The following is a 21,017-nucleotide window of genomic DNA, read 5'->3' as shown; positions in this document are numbered from 1 at the left end:
TTGTGATCCGCCCGCCTCGGCCTCCCAAAGTGCTGGGATTACAGGCATGAGCCACCACGCCCAGCCAGAATACATTTTTAAAAAGTAATCACATTCAGAAATAGTAGTGACTGAGTCTGGGCTAGAATATTGAATTTAGTGTTCTGTCTTTCAGACTATTGTTCTTTACACAGGTATATCACCTGGCAAGTTGATGGTGTCACTGTATGTCACTATACTGTATTAAAATACAGAAGTTCGGCTAGGCGCGGTGGCCCACACCTATAATCCCAGCACTTTCGGAGGCCAAGGCAGGTGAATCACCTGAGGTTGGGAGTTCAAGACCAGCATGGCCAACATGGTGAAACTCTGTCTCTATTGAAAATACAAAAATTACCTGGGCGTGATGGCACGTGCCTGTAATCCCAGCTACTTGGGAGGCTGAGGCAGGAGAATCGCTTGAACCTGGGAGACAGAGGTTGCAGTGAGCCGATATTGTGCCATTGCACTCCAGCCTGGGCGACAGGGTAAGACTCTGTCTCAAAAAAAAAAAAAAAAAAAAAAAAAAACACAAAAAAACAAAAAAAAACAGGCTGGGCATGGTGGCTCACACCTATAATTCAGCACTTTGGAAGGCTGAGGCAGGTGGATTACTTGAGGTCAGGAGTTTGAGACCAGCTGCCCAACATGGTGAAACCTCAACTCTATTAAAAATACAAAAATTAGCTGGGTGTGGTGGCAGGTACCTATAATCCCAGCTACTTGGGAGGCTGATGCAGGAGAATTGCTTGAACCCAGGAGGGTGAGGTTGCAGTGAGCCGAGATCACACCACTGCACTCCAGCCTGGGTGACAGAGTGGGATTTCATCTTAAACAAGCAAACAAAAAGACCCCCAGAAATTCTGGTTTTAGTTTTTCTTTTCTTTTTTTTGAGACAGAGTCTTGCTCTGTCGCCCAGGCTGGAGTGCAGTGGTGCAATCTCGGCTCACTGCAAGCTCTGCCTCCCGGGTTCACGCCGTTCTCCTGCCTCAGCCTCCCGAGTAGCTGGGACTACAGGCGCCTGCCACCACGCCCAGCTAATTTTTTGTATTTTTAGTAGAGACGGGGTTTCACTGTGTTAGCCAGGATGGTCTCAATCTCCTGACCTCGTGAGCCGCCTGCCTCGGGCTCCCAAAGTGCTGGGATTACAGGTGTGAGCCACCGCGCCCGGCCTGCTTTTAGTTTTTCTTAGCACAGAAGCAACTGGTAGAAAAAAGAGAAATAATTGAATCTACATAGGTAAAAAGCTAGAGATTATCATTTTACTATGTTGCTATTAAGAATACATATATGTGGGCTGGGTGTGGTGGCTCACACCTGTAATCCCAGCACTTTGGGAGGCTGAGGCGGGTGGATCACTTGAGGTCAGGAGTTCAAGACCACCCTGGTCAACATGGTGAAACCCCGTCTCTACTAAAAACACAAAAATTAGCCAGGCATGGTGGTGGGTGCCTGTAATCCCAGCTACTCAGGAGGCTGAGGCAGGAGAATTGCTTGAACCTGGGAGGTGGAGGTTACAGTGAACTGAGATTGCGCCACTGCACTCCGGCCTGGGCAACAGAACAAGACTTGGTCTCAAAAACAAACAAACAAACAAACAGACAATCTGTGTATGTTATGCATTTGACTATAAACAAATGGTAGTAAACTAGAATGAGTGTATTTACTATTATGCCCTTTGCAGAGAATCCTAGTTCCCAGTACTGTTGTGTTTATTTTATGAAGTCAAAAGAGGACAAAGTTAGTACTTCTAATGTTTTTATTCTAAGCTTTTCTACTATTGTACAACATTTGTATTTTACTAATATGCACTTTATTAAATGAACTGGTTTTTTGGTATATTACATTATCAGAATATTTTAAATTAAAGTTGCTTCAGTAAGATATCTAAAATAAAACTGAATTTTGGGTAATTTAGTGTTATTATTGAATTTTTGCTCTGAATGAAATGTGATTTTGAAAAAAAATTTCTATCTCTTCACTTTTTTTTTCTTTTTCCACTAACAATAGCTGTAGTAGGACAGGACCTTGCTGGGAACCTTCAGTAAGTTGTCCTTTTCTTTCTCAGTCTTCCCATCAGTCACCTATGCATGTCGTGATGTCTAAATCGTATTTCCAAGAATTTCTTACTGTCAGTCCTTGCCAGGGCTGACTTCACTTTGACTTGTACTTTACTAAGTGCATTGTCCTGGAAATTGTCCTTTGCGTCCCATGCCTTTGTCACTCAATGAATGCTTCCCTCACCAACACCTGAAACGGCCTTTTATAAAGAAGATTTTTTTCTGGTTTTATTTTGTCTTTTGAATGAGTTTGACTTAAATGCCAAAACTATTTTGTTTGGTGGGACAGGATGTCAAGTAGAAGTGACATACATCTTACCAGTTTTGGAATTGGTTCTTGAGAGCATCATTAACATTTTCATCTTATTGAGCATGTATTATGGACATGGTATCATTTGCATAATTAAGGCTTAAGTAAGATCCAAATTAAGTCCGTGGAATAGTTTGTTATATCTTGTTGTTTTGTTCTTTTAAAGTTTGTGCAAAAGCTGGCATTTTATGTTTAACATACTAATTTTATGGAGGCATTATTTAATTTTATAGATGTAAAATTGAGAAATGTGTTTAATCCTTAATTACTATTTATGATATCCTGAAAATGAGTTAACTTATATTTCTTTGAATATGTATTCTTAGAAAAGTAGTACTGGCTGGGCGTGGTGGTGCATGCCTATAATCCCAGCACTTTGGGAGGCCGAGGCGGGTGGATCCCCTGAGCCCAGGAATTTGAGACCAGCCTGGGCAACATGGCGATACCCCCCATCTCTACCAAAAATACAAAAAATGAGCCAGGTGTGGTGGTGTGTGCCAGTAATTCTGGAGGCTGACAGTGAATCTCTTGAACTTGGGAGGCAGGAGGTTGCAGTCAGCCGAGATGGTACCACTGCACTCCAACCTGAGTGACAAGAGTAAGACCTGGTCTCAACAACAACACAAAAGAAAAGTAGTACTTTGTTTTTTTGTTGTTTTTCTTTTTTTCTTCCTTCCTCCCCACACTTTGTTTCCTTTTATAGATGTTTTAGAAGAAAACAGCTATTTTTGTAACTTCTGTAGGAAAGTAAGAAGTCTTTGTCTTAAATATACCAAACTTTCTAGCAACTAGTCATTATATTGGAACAGAATTTTTATTTCTAAGCAAAGGGTCATGATCACATTGATCATCTCATGAAATAGCACCTTAGGAAGGCACCATTCAGATTTTAGTCTTAGGATTTGTCTAACACTTGTACAAAACAGCCCATTAAATACCATCTCTGCTAGGAGCCTCACAGGGCTTGGGGAACCTTCCTGCTGAAGGATAGCCATATAACCCACTTAGAATCTCCTTATTACAGTGTTATGGGAATATCAGGATACCATTCTGTTTTCAATAATGGGTAGGAACAGAACATTACCTGATTTCTCAACTCTTGAGATCAAATATGATACCCAGTTGTGTTATTTAAGTTGTATGAGATACCCATTTGCTGAATATCTGTTTGGATAAGTTTCTGAACTACATAGGGAGAAGTACAAAAATCTTCCCTTTGATCTTATACCTTGAGAATTTACTTACTGAAGTTTATGCTTTTTTCCTCATCTGACTACAAATTACTTCCACTACATGCAAATTAGTATTTTGAAAGCCTTTTTATCATAATTTCATTATTAGGTTTATTTGTTTTTGTTTTTCTGGAAGGCAAGATTTTAAAATTTCTATTTTTTGAGACAGAGTCTCACTCTGTTGCCCAGGCTGGAGTGTGGTGGTGCGATCACGGTTCACTGCAGCCTCTGCCTCCTGGGTTCAAATGATTCTCCCACCTCAGCCTCCCGAGTAGCTGTGACTACAGGCACATGCCACCATGCCTAGCTAATTATTTTGTATTTTTAGTAGAGACAGGTGTTTCGCCATGTTGCCCAGGCTGATCTCAAGCTCCTGGGGCCTCAAGCCATCTGCCATCTTGTCCTCCCAAAGTGTCGGGATTACAGGCGTGAGCCACCGCACCTGGCTGAATTTAAGGTGCTTTAGATACTCGATGATCTTAGTACTTTATTGTTAACATGTTTTTGGATTTTGGTTTTTTTTTGTGACCGAGTCTTGCTCTATTGCCCAGGCTTGATTGCAGTGGCACAATCTCAGCTCACTGCAGCAACCTTCACCTCACAGGTTGAAGTGATTCTCGTGCCTCAGCCTCCCTAGTGGCTTGGGTTACAGGTGCCTGCCACCACGCCCGGCCCTTAAAATGTTATTTTTAATGCTACTTTATTAAGTTGATTAGATAATTATACCAGAAGAGTACATATACCAACAGCTGATATGTTTAAAGTTTTATTTATAATATTACTTTAAAGATATTTTAAACTTTCAACAATGTTAGTATTATGTGTCACATGATATATTTTGTGTTTAAGGAAGAGGCATTATTTAAGTATATCTTCCAAAAGTTTGACTTGGCAATGATGGCATTGAGGAGGTTTGAACAATGCATGAGTCCCAAGGGTAACCTTTTTGATAAACATATTAATGACTAAATCTCTTTGGCCTTTTCATTTTTTCCTTAATTAAAAAGTGTGGATTGATTGTTTTTCATTTTTATTTAAACCTCACTCGCACTTTTAGGAAGTATTAATCTGATAACTTTATTTAAAAATTATTATTCGTTGACTTTTTGACTCAGGCATTATTATACGTATAACAAAATCTAAATTTAACTCAGTTATCTTTCTTGTTTTTCAAGATAAATTTCAAGATATCCTGCTTGTCTTTTCTTTTTTTTTTCTTTTTCTTTTTGAAACCGTCTCACCCTGTCACCCAGGCTGGAGTCAGTGGTGCAATCTCGGCTCACTACAACTGCCGCCTCCCGGGTTCAAGTAATCCTCCCACCTCAGCCTCCTGAGTAGCTAGGATTACAGGTTTGTGCCACCACGCCTGGCTAATTTTTTTGTATTTTCAGTAGAGATGGGGTTTCACCAAGTTGGCCAAGCTGGTTTCGAACTCCTGACCTCAAGTGATCTGCCTGCCTTGGCCTCCCAAAGTACTGGGACTGTAGGCAGGAACCACTGCACCTGGCTGTCTTTTTTTTGTATTTATTTCAAAATATTCTGTTTGCATCCATGTTACGCTTAGGTAGAGAATTCTGTTCTGCTGTTTGTTCTTTTGTTCTTTAATAGTTTTACTTAAAATTTAGGGGATTTAAGGAGTTCTAAAAAACATTTTCAACATTATAATGTATACATATATAAAAACGTTGAACAAAACAGCTATATAATAGCCATTTAAAAATATTCCTGGATTTAGCTCAAATTGGTCTTTTGCTTGTTCTTTTTTTTTTTTTTTACCCCTGAGACGGAGTCTTGCTCTGTCACCCAGGCTGGAGTATAGCGGCACGATCTCGGCTCACCGCAACTTCCACCTCCTGGTTTGCTTGTTCTTATACCCCCCTGCTTACACATACCTTTTAAAATCTCTTTAGAAAAAAGTGGTTTCTCATGCTTAGATTCTAAAATTTTTCTTAATTTCCTAGAATAGTTTTTAAAAAAATCAACTTATAGGCCAGGCACAGTGGCTCACGTCTGTAATCCCAGCACTTTGGGAGGCTGAGGCGGGCAGATAACCTGAGGTCAGGAGTTTGAGACCCGCCTGGTCAACATGGTGAAACCCCGTCTCTACTAAAAATACAAAAATTAGCTGGGCATGGTGGCGCGCGCCTGTAGTCCCAGCTACTCAGGAGGCTGAGGCAGAAGAATCGCTTGAACCCGGGAGGCGGAGGTTGCAGTAAGCCAAAGATAGAGCCACTGCACTCCAGCCTGGGCGACAGAGCTAGACTTCATCTCAAAAAAAAAAAAAAATCAACTTGTGAAAACTGAATAAAGTTAAATTATACTTCTGAGATTGTCATATACTATTAGGCAACAACATGATTATGACTATTAATGACGCAGACCTTCAGTGGAAGAGTTAGAAACCACTCATGTGTTTTTAACACCAGAGCTGACGATTTTCCTTTAGGTGAGTAAAAAAAATTTACTCTAACATTTTGGTGCCATCTTTGGTGAAGAACTTTCCCTATTTATAACTTATAGATTAACAGCCATGCAACAGAATGGAGTCCCAGCCACCCAGGAGAGGATGCAGTGGCGTCTTTTGCTGATGTTGGATGGGTAGCCAAAGAAGAAGGAGAGTGTTCAGCAAGACTAAGGTTAGTTTGGAAGGCTGTCAGAACTGAGATGCAGTATCTATTTTTTTAAAGAATGATATTATTTGTAGTACTTATTTTTAATAGCCTAATTTTATCTCTAGTAATGCACCCTCTTCTTTTTCTTGAACAGTCTTCTTTTCTGTTTATTTTCCTTTTTTTCTGAGATTGGGTCTTGTTCTGTTTTTCAGGCTGGAGTGCAGTGGTGTGATCTTGCTTCACTTCAGCCTTGACCTCCCAGGCTCATGTGATTCTCCCACCTCAGCCTCCCTAGTAGCTGGGATTACAGGCATGCACCACCAACCCCGGCTAATTCTTTTTTTTTAGATAGAGTTGTTCTGTCACCCACGCTCCAGTGCAGTGGCGTGATCTCGGCTCATTGCAACCTCCACCTCACAGGTTCAAGCGATTCTCCTGCCTCAGCTTCCTGAGTAGCTGGGGCTACAGGCATGCACCACCACGCCCAGCTAATTTTTGTATTTTTAGTAGAGACGGGGTTTCGCCATGTTAGCCAGGCTGGTCTTGATCTCCTGACCTCAGATGATCCACCTGCCTTGGCCTCCTGAAGTGCTGGGATTACAGACGTGAGCCACCACGCCCGCCTAGCCTATTTTTTATTTTTTTTGTAGAGATGAGTTTTCACCATGTTGCCTAGGCTAGTCTGTTCATTTTCAAGACTTGGCTAGTATTTATAAAGTTTTTAGAGACATATAATTATGTCCTAAGTCCTCATTGACAGAATTCTTTGTCCTTCAGCAGTTTACATTCTGAGACCAGAAACAATGATCATTAATTTTTAGATAAGTACGGTAATTATAATAGTCTCATTGGGGCGAAGGGATCAACTGGATCATAGTAGAGAATTTGTGTAATTGGAGAATGTTTCCTAAAAATTTTGAGTCAAAAGGAGATTAAGAAGGAAATCTATACTGTAAAGTCTACAAAGTAATTACAGATGGTCACTGCAGGATGAGAGATGTTCAGCAAGACTTCTCAGGAGGAAACGCTAGAGCCCCATCATGAGGGCTGAGTGGGAGCCAAGTAAATGGAAGGCTGGTATTCCTAGAAGAGTAAAGAACTTGTTTAAAGGTAAAACCAGGAGACATTGTGGCATGTTTGGGAACTGCCAGATGGCTCAATGAGACTAGAGAGCAGAAAAGGATAAGCTGTAGGAGATGAGGATGAGAAGTAGGTAGAGGTTTAAAGGCCTTACACGTGACACTAAGAAACATAGAAAAGTTCACGTTTGTGGAAAGCAATATAGAACCTGAAAGCAGTGTGGAACCATGGAAGAAATTTGAGCACTAGTAAAATCAACGTGTAAACAGTATGAAGAATAGAAAAGAGCCAGACCAAGAAATAGACCAACTAGGAGATGATCAGAATTTAACTGAATTAAGAAACTGGCAGAAGAGGTTCAAAGCCAAGTGAGATTCATAAGAATTAAAATGACATAGAAACTTACTAGATATGGAGATTAAGGAAGGAGGAGCCTATGCAGTCAGAGTCTAGTTATCCTAAATTCTCAGGTTTCCATCTAGGATAATTATAAGGATGGTAAAACAATTTTTTTTTTTTTTTTTTTTGAGACGGAGCCTTACTCGGCTGCTCAAGTGAGGCTGGAGTGCAGTGGTGCACTGGGCTCACTGGGCTCACTGTGACCCCCACCTCCCAGGTTCTATCAATTCTCCTGCCTCAGCCTCCCGAGTAGCTGGTATTACAGGTGCCTGCCATGATGCCCAGCTGATTTTTGTATTTTTAGTAGAGACGGGGTTTCACCATGTTGGCCAGGCTGGTCTCGAACTCCTCCCAGGTGATCCACCTGCCTTGACTTCTCAGAGTGCTGGGATTATAGGCGTGAGCCACCGCGCCCAGCTGTAATTTATAGGAATACAGGAAAACAGATTGTTTTGGCTGGGGGTAATAAGAGAGGGTAGTCTAGTCTGGAATATATTATGTTTGAGTTTTCTGTGAGATATTCGCCTTGATCTAGAAACAGTTTATGTGAATGGATATTGGTAAGGAAGGCCTATACTCTGTAACATTTAGATAGAATGGTTGAATATGAGCGTGCCCAAGAAGCGTGTATAGAACGTGAAGAGCATTTGTACCCTGAGTGAAGCCAGCATTTTGAAGTTAAAGGAAAGAAAAAGCCTCCTCCGCCTATCACCCTCCCCACCCCAACCCATCACCCAAAGAGCTAAGAGGCAGGAGAAGACCTGGTAGAGGGTATTGTTATGAAAGCAGAGGAGGCAGAGTTTTTGTAGAAGAGGAGTAGTGATCAGTGTCAAATAGTTAGAGGCTAGGGAAATAGAAAAACTAGCAAGTGTCAATTTTGTGTTTCAGGTGGAAGATTATCATTGACTTTATTTAGCAAGAGTAATTTCATTTGAGTAGTATTAGCTGGATAAAACAAGAATAAAATAATCCAAGAGCAAAGAAGGAATTTGATTTGAATGACAAGTAGAAATAACGACATAGCAGTAGATAAACACAGGGATTGCAGGATTAGCAGGTAAAGAGCCTTTCTTTTTTAAGATGTTTATTTTATTTAAACTTTTTATTTTGAGATAATTGTAGATTCTTCACATGCATATTTATAAGAAACAATACAGAGAAATTCCCCATGCTTTTCACTCAGTCTCCTTCAGTGGTAACATCCTGCAAAACTGTAGTACAATATCACAGCAGGGTATTGATGTTGATAAGTCAAGATGCAGGACATTTCCATACTACAGAGATCCTCCAGTTGCCCTGTTATGGCCACGCATACTTCTCTTCCATCCTCAACCTCAACTCCTTCTTAATGACTAGCAACTACTAATCTGTTCATTTTAACTATTTTATCATTTAAAGAATGTTACATACATTAAATCATGTAATATGTAACTTTTTTTTTTTTTAAGACAGAGTCTCGCTCTGTCACCCAGGCTGGAGTGGGGGGATGCAGTCTTGGCTTAGTGCAACCTCCGCCTCCTGGGTTTAAGCAATTATCTTGCCTCAGCCTCCCAAGTAGCTGGGGTTGCAGGTATGTGCCACCATACCTGGCTAATTTTTGTATTTTTAGTGGATACGAGATTTCACCATGCTGGCCAGGCTGGTCTTGAACTCCTGACCTCAAGTAATTCATCTGCCTCGGCTTCCCAAAGTGCTGGGATTACAGGTGTGAGCCACTGTGCCTGGCCAATATGTAACCTTTGAGACTGGCTTTTTTTTTTTTTTTTGAGACACACTCACTCTGTCACCCAGGCTGGAGTGCAGTAGTGTGATCTCGGCTCACTGCAACCTCTGCCTCCCAGGTTTAAGCGATTCTTCTGCCTCAGCCTCCCAAGTAGCTGGGATTATAGGCGCCTGCCTCCATGCCTGGCTAATTTTTGTATTTTTAGTAGAGACGGGGTTTCACCATATTGGCCAGGCTAGTCTCGAACTCCTGACCTCAGGTTATCTGCCCGCCTCAGCCTCCCTAAGTGCTGGGATTACAGGCGTGAGCCACCGCGCCTGGCCAAACAAAGGTGTCTCTCCAAGTCAGAATCGAACCAGCACCTAAGGATGGCCATGGGCGTGCACCTACAGTCCTCTGCTCTACCAGCTGAGCTATTGAAGGGGGCGGGACTGGCTTTTTAAACTCAGCATTATTCTCTGGCTATTCATCTAAATTGTTGTGTGCATCAAGAGCTTGATCCTTTTTAATTGCTCAGTAGTAGTCATTGGTATGGATATATTACAGTTTGTTTAATCATGCAGTAATTGATGGACATCTAGGTTGATTCCAGTTTTTGGCTGTTAAAGAAAGTTAGTATATAAACATTTGTGTATAGGTTTTTGAGTGACTGACTATAAGTTTTCGTTTTTCTGGGATAAATGTCCGTGAGTGCAGTTGCTGGGTCAAATAGTAGTTACTTAGTTTTTCAAGAAACTGACAAACTGTTTTCTAGAGCCTATTTTATATCCCTCTGGCAGTATATGGCTAATTCAGTTTCTCTGCATTATTTCCTTAATAGCTAATGATGTTAAACATCTTATGCCATCTGTATATTCTTTCAGGTAAAACGTATCGTGTCTTTTGCTTATTTTCTAACTGGATATTTTTGAGATTTCTTTATATATTCTAGATATGAATCCTTGTCACATATATGGTTTATAAATATTTTCTCCTACTCTGTGGCTTGTCTTTTCATACATTTAATGGGGTCTTTCATAGAGCAAAAGTTTTTCATTTTGATGAAGTCTAATTTATTTATTTTTTTTATTGATCATGCTTTTGGTGTCAAATCTAAGAGCCTAGCCCTACATCCTGAGACTTCTTTTTCCCTAAGAGGTTTATAGTTTTATATTTTACATTTGAGTCCATGATTTTTTTTTTTTTTTTTTTTTCAGAAGGATCGGGCTCTGTCACCCAGGCTGGAGTGCAGCGGCACGATCATAGCTCACTGTAACCTCTGCCTCCTGGGCTCAAGCGATCCTCTCACCTTAACCTCCTAAGTAGCTGGGATTACAGATGTATGCCACCATGCCTGGCTGTTTTTCGTAAAGATGGGTTTTCGCTATGTTGCCTAGGCTGTTCTCAAACTCCTGAGCTCAAGCGATCTGCCCACCTTAGCCTCTCAAAGTGCTGGGATTACAGGTGTGAGCCACTGTGCCGAGCCTTAAATTCGTGATTCTTTTCAAGTTAATTTTTTCGTACAGGTTGAGCAGCCCTAATTTGAAAATCCAAAATCCAGAAGTGTTCCAAACTCCAAATTTTTTTAAAATGGAATTAAAAAAAAAACTTTTAGGTTCAGGGATACATGTGCTGGTTAGTTACATGGGTAAATTGCATGTTATGGGTGTTTGGTGTACAGATTATTTCATCACTCAGGTAATAAGCATAGGACTCAACAGGTAGTTTTTTGATCCTTACCCTTCACTCTCAAGTAGGCCCTGGAGCGTGTTGTTCCCTTCTTTTTCTTTTTGAGACGGAGTTTCACTCTTGTTGCCCAGGCTGGAGTGCAATGGCATGATCTCGGCTCACTGCAACCTGCACCTCCTGGGTTCGAGCGATTTTCATGCCTCAGCCCCCCAAGCAGCTGGGATTACAGGTGTGCACACCACACCCACCTAATTTTTGAATTTTTAGTAGAGACGGGGTTTCACCATGTTGGTCAGGCTGGTCTCGAAGTCCTGACATCAGGTGGTCACCCGCCTTGGCCTCCCAAAGTGCTGGGATTACAGGCGTGAGCCACCGCACCCAGCTGTTCTCTTCTTTTTGTCCATGTGCACTCAGTGTTTAGCTCTCACTTATAAGTGAGAACATGTGGTATTTGGTTTTCTGTTCCTGTGTGAGTTTGCTTAGGACAATGGCTTCCAGCTCCATCCATGTTGCTGCAAAAGAATGATTTCCTTGTTTTTTGTGACTGTGTAGTATTCCATGGGGTCAATCTACCACATTTTCTTTATCCAGTCTACCACTGATGGACATTTAGGTTGGCTCCATGTCTGTGCTGTTGTGAATAGTGCTGCGATGAACACGTGTGCTTGTGTCCTTTTGGTAGAATGATTTATTTTCCTTTGGGTATATACCCAATAGAGGGATTGCTGGGTCAAACAATAGTTCTCTTTTAAGTTCTCTGAGAAATCTTCATGTTCCTTTCCACAGTGGCTGAGCTAATTTACATTCCCACCAGCAGTGTATAACTATTCCCCTTCTCTGCAACCACACCAGCATCTCAGGCAGTGGGCAGGGCCATAAAGCTCTCAAGCAATTAATTCCTTTGTCTTTGGAGTTCCTCAGCTTTCCCACGGAGCCTGTAGTTGCAATCCACCTCCTTCAAAGTGTCTGTGGATTCTCTGGCTTTCCTGGTATGTTCCTGCAGTAGTTTTTGGAGCAAAAGTTCACCATGTGGATCTCTACACACTGCTCTGTTTGTCCAAGTGGGAGCCACAAGTTAGTCCTGCCTGCTCTCTGCCGTCTTCCCCGAATGGGACCTACCCTTCTGTGTTTATAACTTACAGTTTAAGTCCCTATAGAAACAAATTCTATTTAAGACTGTTCATATGTTGCAGTTTGTTTTTCTGCCTCTCATATTTATATTTGTATGAAAGCTGAAGCTCTTCAATATATTATTTCTTCCTTGAAATTTATGTTGATGACATTTCTATAACAATTATTTATAATGTCATATTATTATGTCTCCAGGAAAACAGGATACATATGAGTCTTTCATAATTGGTTATTATAGAAATGATTTTTTTCAAATGCACTGAACTTGAGATTTTTATTTATAAACTAGAAGTACAGGCCGAGTGCAGTGGCTCATGCTTATAATCCCAGCACTTTGGGAGGTCGAGGTGGGTGGGTTGCTTGACCCCAGGAGTTCAAGACGAGCCTGGGCAACATGGCAAAACCCCATCTCTACAAAAAATACCAAAATTAGCTGGGTGTGGTGGTGCACACCTGTTGTCCTTGCTACCTGAGGGTCTGAGGTGGTAGGATTGCTTGAGCCTGGGAGGTCAAGGCTGCAGTGAACCATGAATGCACCATTGCACTCCCGCCTCAGCGATGGATCAAGACCTGTCTTCAAAAAAAAAAAAAAAGAAAACAAAAAAAAGGGCAGCATATTTCTGTGAAATAGAAGTATTCTACTTTGAGAAGAGAATTTTAAATAACGAGAAAACTATTAGTACAGTGGCATGCAGAAAGTAAGGCCTCGTTGTTTCTCTTTTCTGTACACATTTTCATTTCCTTTTTAATTAACAGAAGCATTGACATCCTGATAACTGATGATCAGTTATCAATGTAACTGATAATCTCATCTTAGATAATGTGTTCTCTTTCATAGTAGTATTCTAAGGAGAATGTACAGTCTGTGAAAGGAAAATAAACCTTGGGACTCCCAAATCACTAAGCCAAAGGGAAAAGTCAAGCTGGGAACTGCATCAGGCAAACGTGCCTCCCAAAGCTTTGCATCAGAGCAAAGCTGCCTCTGTAGCTATGTAAGATAGCTACATTATAAAAAAGCTACATACCTCTCTTACAATTTGCCTACTAGGAAATTCCTTGTGGGCCCCAAGATCCTTACCCTAAAACAGTTCTGCTAAATTTGACTCTGACAATGTGAATTGATAGCTTTTCTTCCCAGGTATTGGAAAAGGACAGAACTCAAAAGTTACCTCTCTGCTCACCTGAGACAAATGCATATCTGATTGCTTCGTCTGCCCTATGTTTATGTAAAAATGCAGATTCACTGAGCTAGAGGAATGCATAAGTGACTATTCCTCTACTGCCCCTCACATGTGAACAGCTGATCAGAGACTTAAAAGAATGTAAACTTTTGTCTCTTATCTACCCCCACCTTTAAAAAATTTCTTCTTCTTTCTCTAATATCTGCCCTTTCTCCTTTAAATATTGAAGCCCTCAAAATCATCTTTGGAGAAAGGAACTGATCTGTCTCCCAGGTGCACATCTTTAACCTTGGTAAAATAAACTTCTAAATTGTTTGAGACCTGTCTCAGATACTTTTTGGTTTATAAGTCTTTGGATAAATATACAGTATAACATTTGTACTGTATGATGAAATTAAAGACTATAATCTCTGAGGCCTTTAGTTGACATCATAGACATTGTCGTCAAGCGTTTGATTGCTTCCGAAGTAGAAGAGCAGCTAAGGAGTTTTGAAATATTTCAAGTTTAATTTGTTCATTCTATATTAATATATTAATTTCTAATTGTATCCAGTTCTTCTGTAGAGTGTCACATACAATATCAAGCTCATTTACTAAATAAAAATTTATAGGTTCATAGGGCTTAAAAATGTTTCGGATAGCTGTTTTCCTTATCCTAGGATGCTTGCAATCTAATGAGGAAGATAAACATATTTATAAAAGTCTGTAATATAAGGATAGTGAATAAAGTGAGACTGAGGTGATGATATCCAGCTTAATTTTTCAAGTGTCAGCATTAAGTATAAGATGGAATGTGCTGTTTTTTAAGGAGTCTCAGGGAAGATCCCCATCCTCTTAGAGGGTGACAGAGTGGCAAGAGTCTACAGGAAATACTTAACAAGCAAGCAGGCTGGCTCCACAGTGCCAGAGGTGCAAGAGTAGGCCAGGAGACTCGGTGGATCAGAGCAAGCAAGGTTTCCTACTCACAGCACATCAATCTGCAGATGTCACTGGTTTCTATTTTATTCTTCATTACTTGACAGTAGACATGAACTGATAAACATATGTTATTAAAATAGTATATTCAAGGAAGAAAGATTATTTTTGTTAAATACCACTTTTAGGAAGATCCAACTTCTGAAATATAAAACAGCAGAAGGGTTGTGTTGAACAGAGCCTAAAACAGCTAATGAGGGAATCCCACTAGTTTTCTGGGTCTGTAGCCTACAACACTCCTGCCTGTTCCCACTGTAGATTTCTCATGGATTGCTTCCTCTGTCAAAATGATTTCCCATTCTGGTTGTCTTTATCCAGCCACTTGCCCACTTTGAAAAGATGGTTAGTTTTCTTTTCTTTGTTTCTTTTTTTCTTTTTTCTTTTCTTTTTTTTTTTGAGACAGAGTCTTGCTGTGTTGCCTAGGCTGGAATGCAGTGGCATGATCTTGGCTCACTGCAACCTCCGCTTCCCGGGTTCAAGCGATTCTCTTGCCTCAGCCTCCCAAGTAGCTGGTATTACAGGCGTCCGCCAACACACCCAGCTAATCTTTGTACTTTTAGTAGAGATGGGGTTTCACCATGTTGCCCAGGCTGGTCTTGAACTCCTGACCTCAAGTGATCCGCCTGCCTCAGATTATTAATTTTCTACCCAACTTTATATTTCAGGAAACTAAATTGCCAGTTTTTTCTCCCTGGATTCTAGGACAATAGAGTGTGTTTTTTTACATTTCTAGGTTGTTCTGTAAACTAAAAAGATGAGGGAGGGTCAGTAGAAATCATTTTGGGAATAGGTCACATCTAATTTAAAACTGTGTCAGATTTTGAGTTTCCCTTCACTATGAGATGAGGGGACAGGACCCCAGAGGTGTATTATATTTAACTTAGGGTTCTTCAATATGGGTGATGGAGCTAAAAAGGCCTTTGCATTTATGTAAATTGTGCTACAAAAGTGGCTTCCCTTGACAGTAACAAGGAAAAAACAGAGCTAGATAATTCAGTGTAGTGTTATTCTGAGTAAGAACCTGTGTGCCTTAGGGAATTTTGGACCCAATATAAACAAAATATAACCAAAACAAATGAACGAAAGCAGTAGAAATCTCACTAGCAGAAATTGGTATCCGGAAAATGGTTTTAAGAAACATCAGTTAACTGTTAAAAGTTTAAGGTAATGAAAAAAAAAAAGGAAAGGAAAGGAAGAAATATCAGGCCTGCATAATATAATCCCAACACTTTGGGAGGCTTGAGGCCAGGGGTTCATGACCAGCCTTGGCAACATTGTGAGACCGTCTCTTAAAAAAAAGAAAAGAAAAGAAAAAAATTAGCCAGGCATGGGTGGCACGCACCTGTAGTCCTAGCTACTCAGGAAGCTGAGGCAGGAGGATCACTTGAACCTAGAAGTTGGCAGTGTGGGTAACAGAGCAAGATCCTGTCTCAAAAAAAGAGAAACATCACCCTTTGGCTGTTTATCTTCTGTTTTTGGTACATCCATGCTTGATGTCTCTGTTATTTATTTGTTTATTTTTTTTTTGAGACGGAGTCTTGCATTGTCATCCAAGCTGGAGTGCAGTGGCGTGATCTCGGCTCACTGCAACTGCCGCCTCCCAGGTTCAAGTGATTCTTGTACCTCGGCCTCACAAGTAGCTGGGATTACAGGTGCCTGCCACCATACTCGGCTAATTCTTGTATTTTTAGTAGAGACAGGGTTGCACCCTGTTGGCCCAGGCTGGTCTTTAAGTCCTGACCTCAGGTGATCCACCCACCTCGGGCTCCCAAAGTGCTGGTATTACAGGCGTGAGTCACCCCACCTGGCCTCTTTGTTATTTTTGTTTTTGTATTTGCTTTTATTTCTTAAAATTTCTCTGAATTACAAAAATTCTTGCAAGAGTCTATCTCTTATTTTGGATTTATTCTGTCTTTGTAATCTAGTTCTTAATAGCCCTCTGTTCTTAAGGGTGGCAAAACAGATTGGTTTTAAGAATGAATGGTTTGTTGACTGTCTTAAAAAATAACTCAGGGCTCGGTAGCTTATGCTTGTAATTCAAGTACTTTGGGAGGCTAGAGGATCCTTTGAGCCGCGGAGTTATACCAGCCTGGGCAACATAGGGAGACCCTATCTGGGCTCTTAAACCTTCATAGGTCCTATAATTACTATGTTTGAGCCCATAAATATTAAAGTATTTCACATAAGGAAATGCTGAATTATATAATTAAAGATAGAAAAGTAGTATAAAGTACAGTTCTTCACTGTTAATTGTTTTGTCAAAGGTCCTAAACTTTTTTGCTCTTACCCTGGCACAACAGTGTTCAAGATTAAAGAGTAATTTGTCCTTTATTTTCAGTAAAAAAAGCAAAAAGATAAAAATTCATCATGCAAGCTATGGGGAGATATAGAAAGTTAATCCTTTTTTTTTTTTTTAAACACTGTAGTTTCTGCTTAATATTTATTAATTTTCTCTTACAGTTTATTTTGCCTTGAAGATATTTTAAAGAAAGTAAGCTGTTCAAATATGCCTTGCAATTGCTATCTTAATCTAGTGTGTCATATTATCTTGTTCCAATTCTGGAACAAGATTATTGAAGGGTAAATGTTCATAGAATTTGAAGACTGGCTTACTTGAATGATAACATTTTAAAGCAAACTTGTAAGCATTTAATACTTTTAGATCCTGTAATGTCTAGGAGAATTTTAGGGGAGGGAGGATATAATCTTTACTGATGTGACCACTAGTTTTTAAATAAACAGTACTATAATGTCATTTTTCATTTATCAGCAACAAAGGTTCTGGTATCCAACATTTATTTTCTGTATATAGGCTCCATGAATCCTCTACATAATATGAAAACAATCATCCTTATTTCCATTCATAGATATGAATATATTCATTCTTTCAGGTAGGTTTGACAAACAAAGCAAACTTTTGCTTTGCGGAAATGCGAAGACGGCAGGGGTCTAGAGATACATACTTCTCCACAGGTTCTGTTCTTCTCTCTTCTCAGTTCCACTTCCATTCGTTGTCACTTCCAGGTACCCCTCATCCCTGACACACATGGCTGTGGAGCATGTCCTCTGTCCTAAGAACACTGCATCTGATTGGTCTCTTCCTCTAAACTCACAGTTACTACTCCTGTTCCTTCTTTCTGCACTACAGTTTTGAATAAGTATGCTACTTTATTTCTACATTTATTTGAGAATGCTACATTTTGCATAGATCTGGTTTTAAGACTAGAATTTTATCACTCCTGCTATCCTACCTACCTGCATTTCCTTTAGTTCTTTCAAGAAGTAGTTTTAAAAAAAATCACTATTGTTCAGTTTTATTAAACCCAAAACATTACCAAGAATATATATGAAGAAGCATATTAAGAATATATTATGTTAAATGTAATTTAATGTAAATATAAATGTTCCCTACCCCCTTAATGGTTCATTCAATAAACTGACTAATTTTTATTTACTTGTAACTTAATGTATTTGTTGTATAGAACTATTTAGCAAAATTATTTGCACTACTCTTTGAAGGAGAGGTAGAAATCAGAATTTAGCCAGTTGTATCAACAAAGAGCCAAAGTTTTAATGACTTATTAAAAAGTATTTTCCTTATTGTAGGTTGATTAGAGCACATACATCTAATCTATAACTTCTGTAACATATCTTTCAGTATATTGATTGATATATTTTATCAGAGCATTGGTACTGTTCTTCATGGGAGTTTCTTCCTTTGCTTAATCTTCCTGTACTGCTTTTTCTTCCCCCCCGATATGAGGTCTCACCCTGTCGCCCAGGCTGGAGTGCAGTAGCATAAATACAGCTCACTGCAGCCTCAACCTCCTGGGCTCAATCAGTTCTCTTGCCGCAGCCTCCTGAGTAGCTGAGACCCCAGGTACATGCCACCACACCTGGCTAGTTTTTAAATTTTTTTGCAGAGATGGGGTCTTGCCTTGTTATCCAGGCTGATCTTGAACTCCTGGACTCAAGCAATCCTTCCACCTCAGCCTCCCAAAGTGCTGGAATTACAGTTGTAAGCCACTGTGCCCAGCCTAATCTTCCTGTACTTAAAAAAAAAAAAAAAAAAAATTAACTGTTTTTTCTCATTGTTGGGGCTACAAAAGGAAACAGTAATTGAAGCCTTGTGAGCCAAACATTTCCCTATCCCACAAATATTCTAAATTTAAAAAGTTGATATTATAGTTGCTAGGTAAGAGCGAGGACATTTTGTATTGTACTGTTCTGAGGCAGGGTCTTGCTGTCTTGCCCAAGCTGGAGTGCAGTGGTGCAATCACGGTTCATTGCAGCCTTAACCTCCCGGGCTCAATCAATCCCTCCCATCCCAGTCTCCCTAGTAGCTGGGACTACAGGCTCCATGCCCAGCTAATTTTTGTATTTCTTTGTAGAAAAGGGGTTTCGCCATGTCGCCCAGGCTGGTCTCAAACTCCTGGGCTCAAGTGATCCTCCTGCCTCAGCCTCCCAAAATGGTAGGATTACAGGCGTGAGCCACCGTGCCAAGCCTAAGCAAGGACATTTATACTCCAGATCTTTTTGTTTAATAAAAGTGTGTCAGGCAAAAAGCAGTTTGCAAGCTTCCTTTATGTATGGTAATTTAATTAATATGGCATAAAAAATTAGGTATGAAGAAAAATACCCGAATTCAGTGCATAATACCAAAACCTAAGCATGCCAGGATTCCCCTTTTCAAAACACAAGGTAGAATGAAGAAGAATTTTCACAGCTGTCAAGCAAAAATAAAACATCAATATCCATTTAAAGGAAAACTAAAGTAGAATTTAATGTTGAAATGTCCTAACAGTTATGATTGTGTTTGAAGCTGAAAGAGAAGCCCAAAAGAATGGTGCCTTAAACACAATGGGAGTTTATATTTTTCTCTCAAGATAGTTTATTTCTCTCAAATCAGCAACATCTAAGGTTAGGTGGGCTAGAGCTGATAGTGGCCCTACAGCATCATCAGGGACCAGCCAGGCTCTGCCATCTGTAGCATTGGCTTCCATATCCTTGTTAGCTTCTGGCTCCGTGTGACTCTAAAACATCACCTTGCACTCAAGACTCTCAGCATGAGGAAGGGGAACTGGGGCTAAAATGGAAGTGACTTTGCCATTGAGTCACCTCCCTTCAAGTGGCCTCCTAGATGCCTCATCAACATTCCACCTACAATCTTGTTAGCCACACGAAGTCCCATGGCCACACAAAACTGCAAGGGAAACTGGGAAATGTCATCCTTAAGCTGGGCACATTGCTGCCCTAAAATAAGGATTTCTTTCTTTCTACTCCTTTTTTTGGTGGTAATTTTTACAAAAGAGAAAGGAAACATGCTTGTTGGAGGAAGCAGCTGGCAATCTGTGTCCCAGTGCATGCTGTGCACCGGAGCAAGGCTTACTTAGCACGTGGTCCATGCCCTGGGTGAGGCTTACTTAGATTTTGGCTTTCGCTTGCCTTTTAGTGTAGGCTTGTAGCAGGGCCAGTCAGAGATTCTTCACCTTAGGGCCATGACTTCTGAAACTGTATGAGCCGAATTTTATGAGAAGTGTGCCTGATCAATTTCCTGGGAAAATGAGATTTTCAAAGGAATCTGTGACTGTGAAACCATTTGAGCACGATGTGTTAATGTTGATTGAAAGTGAGGAGAAGGGAGTCAGTTGTGGGTTCTTTTCTTAGCCTTAAAACCCGGAAGTCAAGGCATTCCTTCATTCTTTTCCCATGCAGTCTTGAGTATGTCGAAGAGGGCAATCCTGGTGAAATCATTCAACCATTCCCAGTGTTGTAAAGTAGTGATAAACTAATGTGGTTAAAGTCTTTGACTGGAAATGGGCAGATTTCTTCCTTACAGTGTATCCATATCCAGGTTATGGATATTTCAAAAAATATTAAGTTTTTGAATTAGTGTTAAGTCACACTAATATATTTTTCATAGAAAATTTGTAACTAATAGCATGAAAAAGCTTCGTAAATCTCAGTTTCAGTATTGAGTCTTCCACACACTAGCTACGTGATATTGAGTCTGTATCCTCAGCAATAAAATAATAGCGTCTGCCCCATGGCGTTCAGATTAAATGTGATGACAGAAAGACTCCAGCCTCATGTCTGACAACAGAGGTTACATTTAATGTCAGTTCCCCATCTCTTTCAGCAACTTTCAAACAAAAGAGCCTTTTCCCAAATGATGCAGCACTAGGGCCTTGGGTTTACTGCTGTCAAGATAGTTTCGTCTAGATTTGGGAACTATAAATGTAATTACTTCCTGTCCTTGTGTGGAGAGTTCTTTTGGTATTATAGGGTTCTAAATGACTAGAATGTCGAGACAGTATGCAGGAGTTTTTTGAGGACACAGATTTTTGAAGGGTGCAGGTATAAGGGAAAAGTGAGACTACGATTTTTTTCTGGAGGGAAAGAATTTAAGATAGAAAAGGGCTTACAGGGGGATGCAGGCTGGGAAAACTTCATTGTAGAAGATAAGAGGAAATGGGTAAGTATATAAATTGACAATTGAAAAGAAATACAAATTTTTTCTCAACCCTCAACTTCATTTGGAGCTACCTCAGGTGCTACACATAAAATTTTTTTTAACCCAAATAAGACCATCTAATATAGCTGCTGCATAGGTTCAGCGATAATGATT

At 40.2% G+C, this 21,017-nt stretch overlaps 1 protein-coding gene across 13 annotated transcripts in view; it reads left to right on the top strand.

The window, feature by feature from the left end:
- MTFR1 (mitochondrial fission regulator 1) overlaps window positions 1-21,017 on the top strand; it is a 182,761-nt gene that overhangs the window by 45,587 nt on the left and 116,157 nt on the right. For all 13 annotated transcript variants that reach the window (XM_058444269.1, XM_058444267.1, XM_058444262.1 and 10 more), the window contains exon 4: window positions 6,141-6,256. In XM_058444269.1, the coding sequence (XP_058300252.1) occupies window positions 6,141-6,256 (116 nt within the window). The remainder of the gene's footprint in view (window positions 1-6,140; window positions 6,257-21,017) is intronic.

Source organism: Hylobates moloch, unplaced genomic scaffold (assembly GCF_009828535.3).
Source record: "Hylobates moloch isolate HMO894 unplaced genomic scaffold, HMol_V3 SCAFFOLD_9, whole genome shotgun sequence".
NCBI classification, from domain to species: Eukaryota; Metazoa; Chordata; class Mammalia; order Primates; family Hylobatidae; genus Hylobates; species Hylobates moloch.
This window is presented reverse-complemented; position numbering and strand designations above follow the sequence as displayed.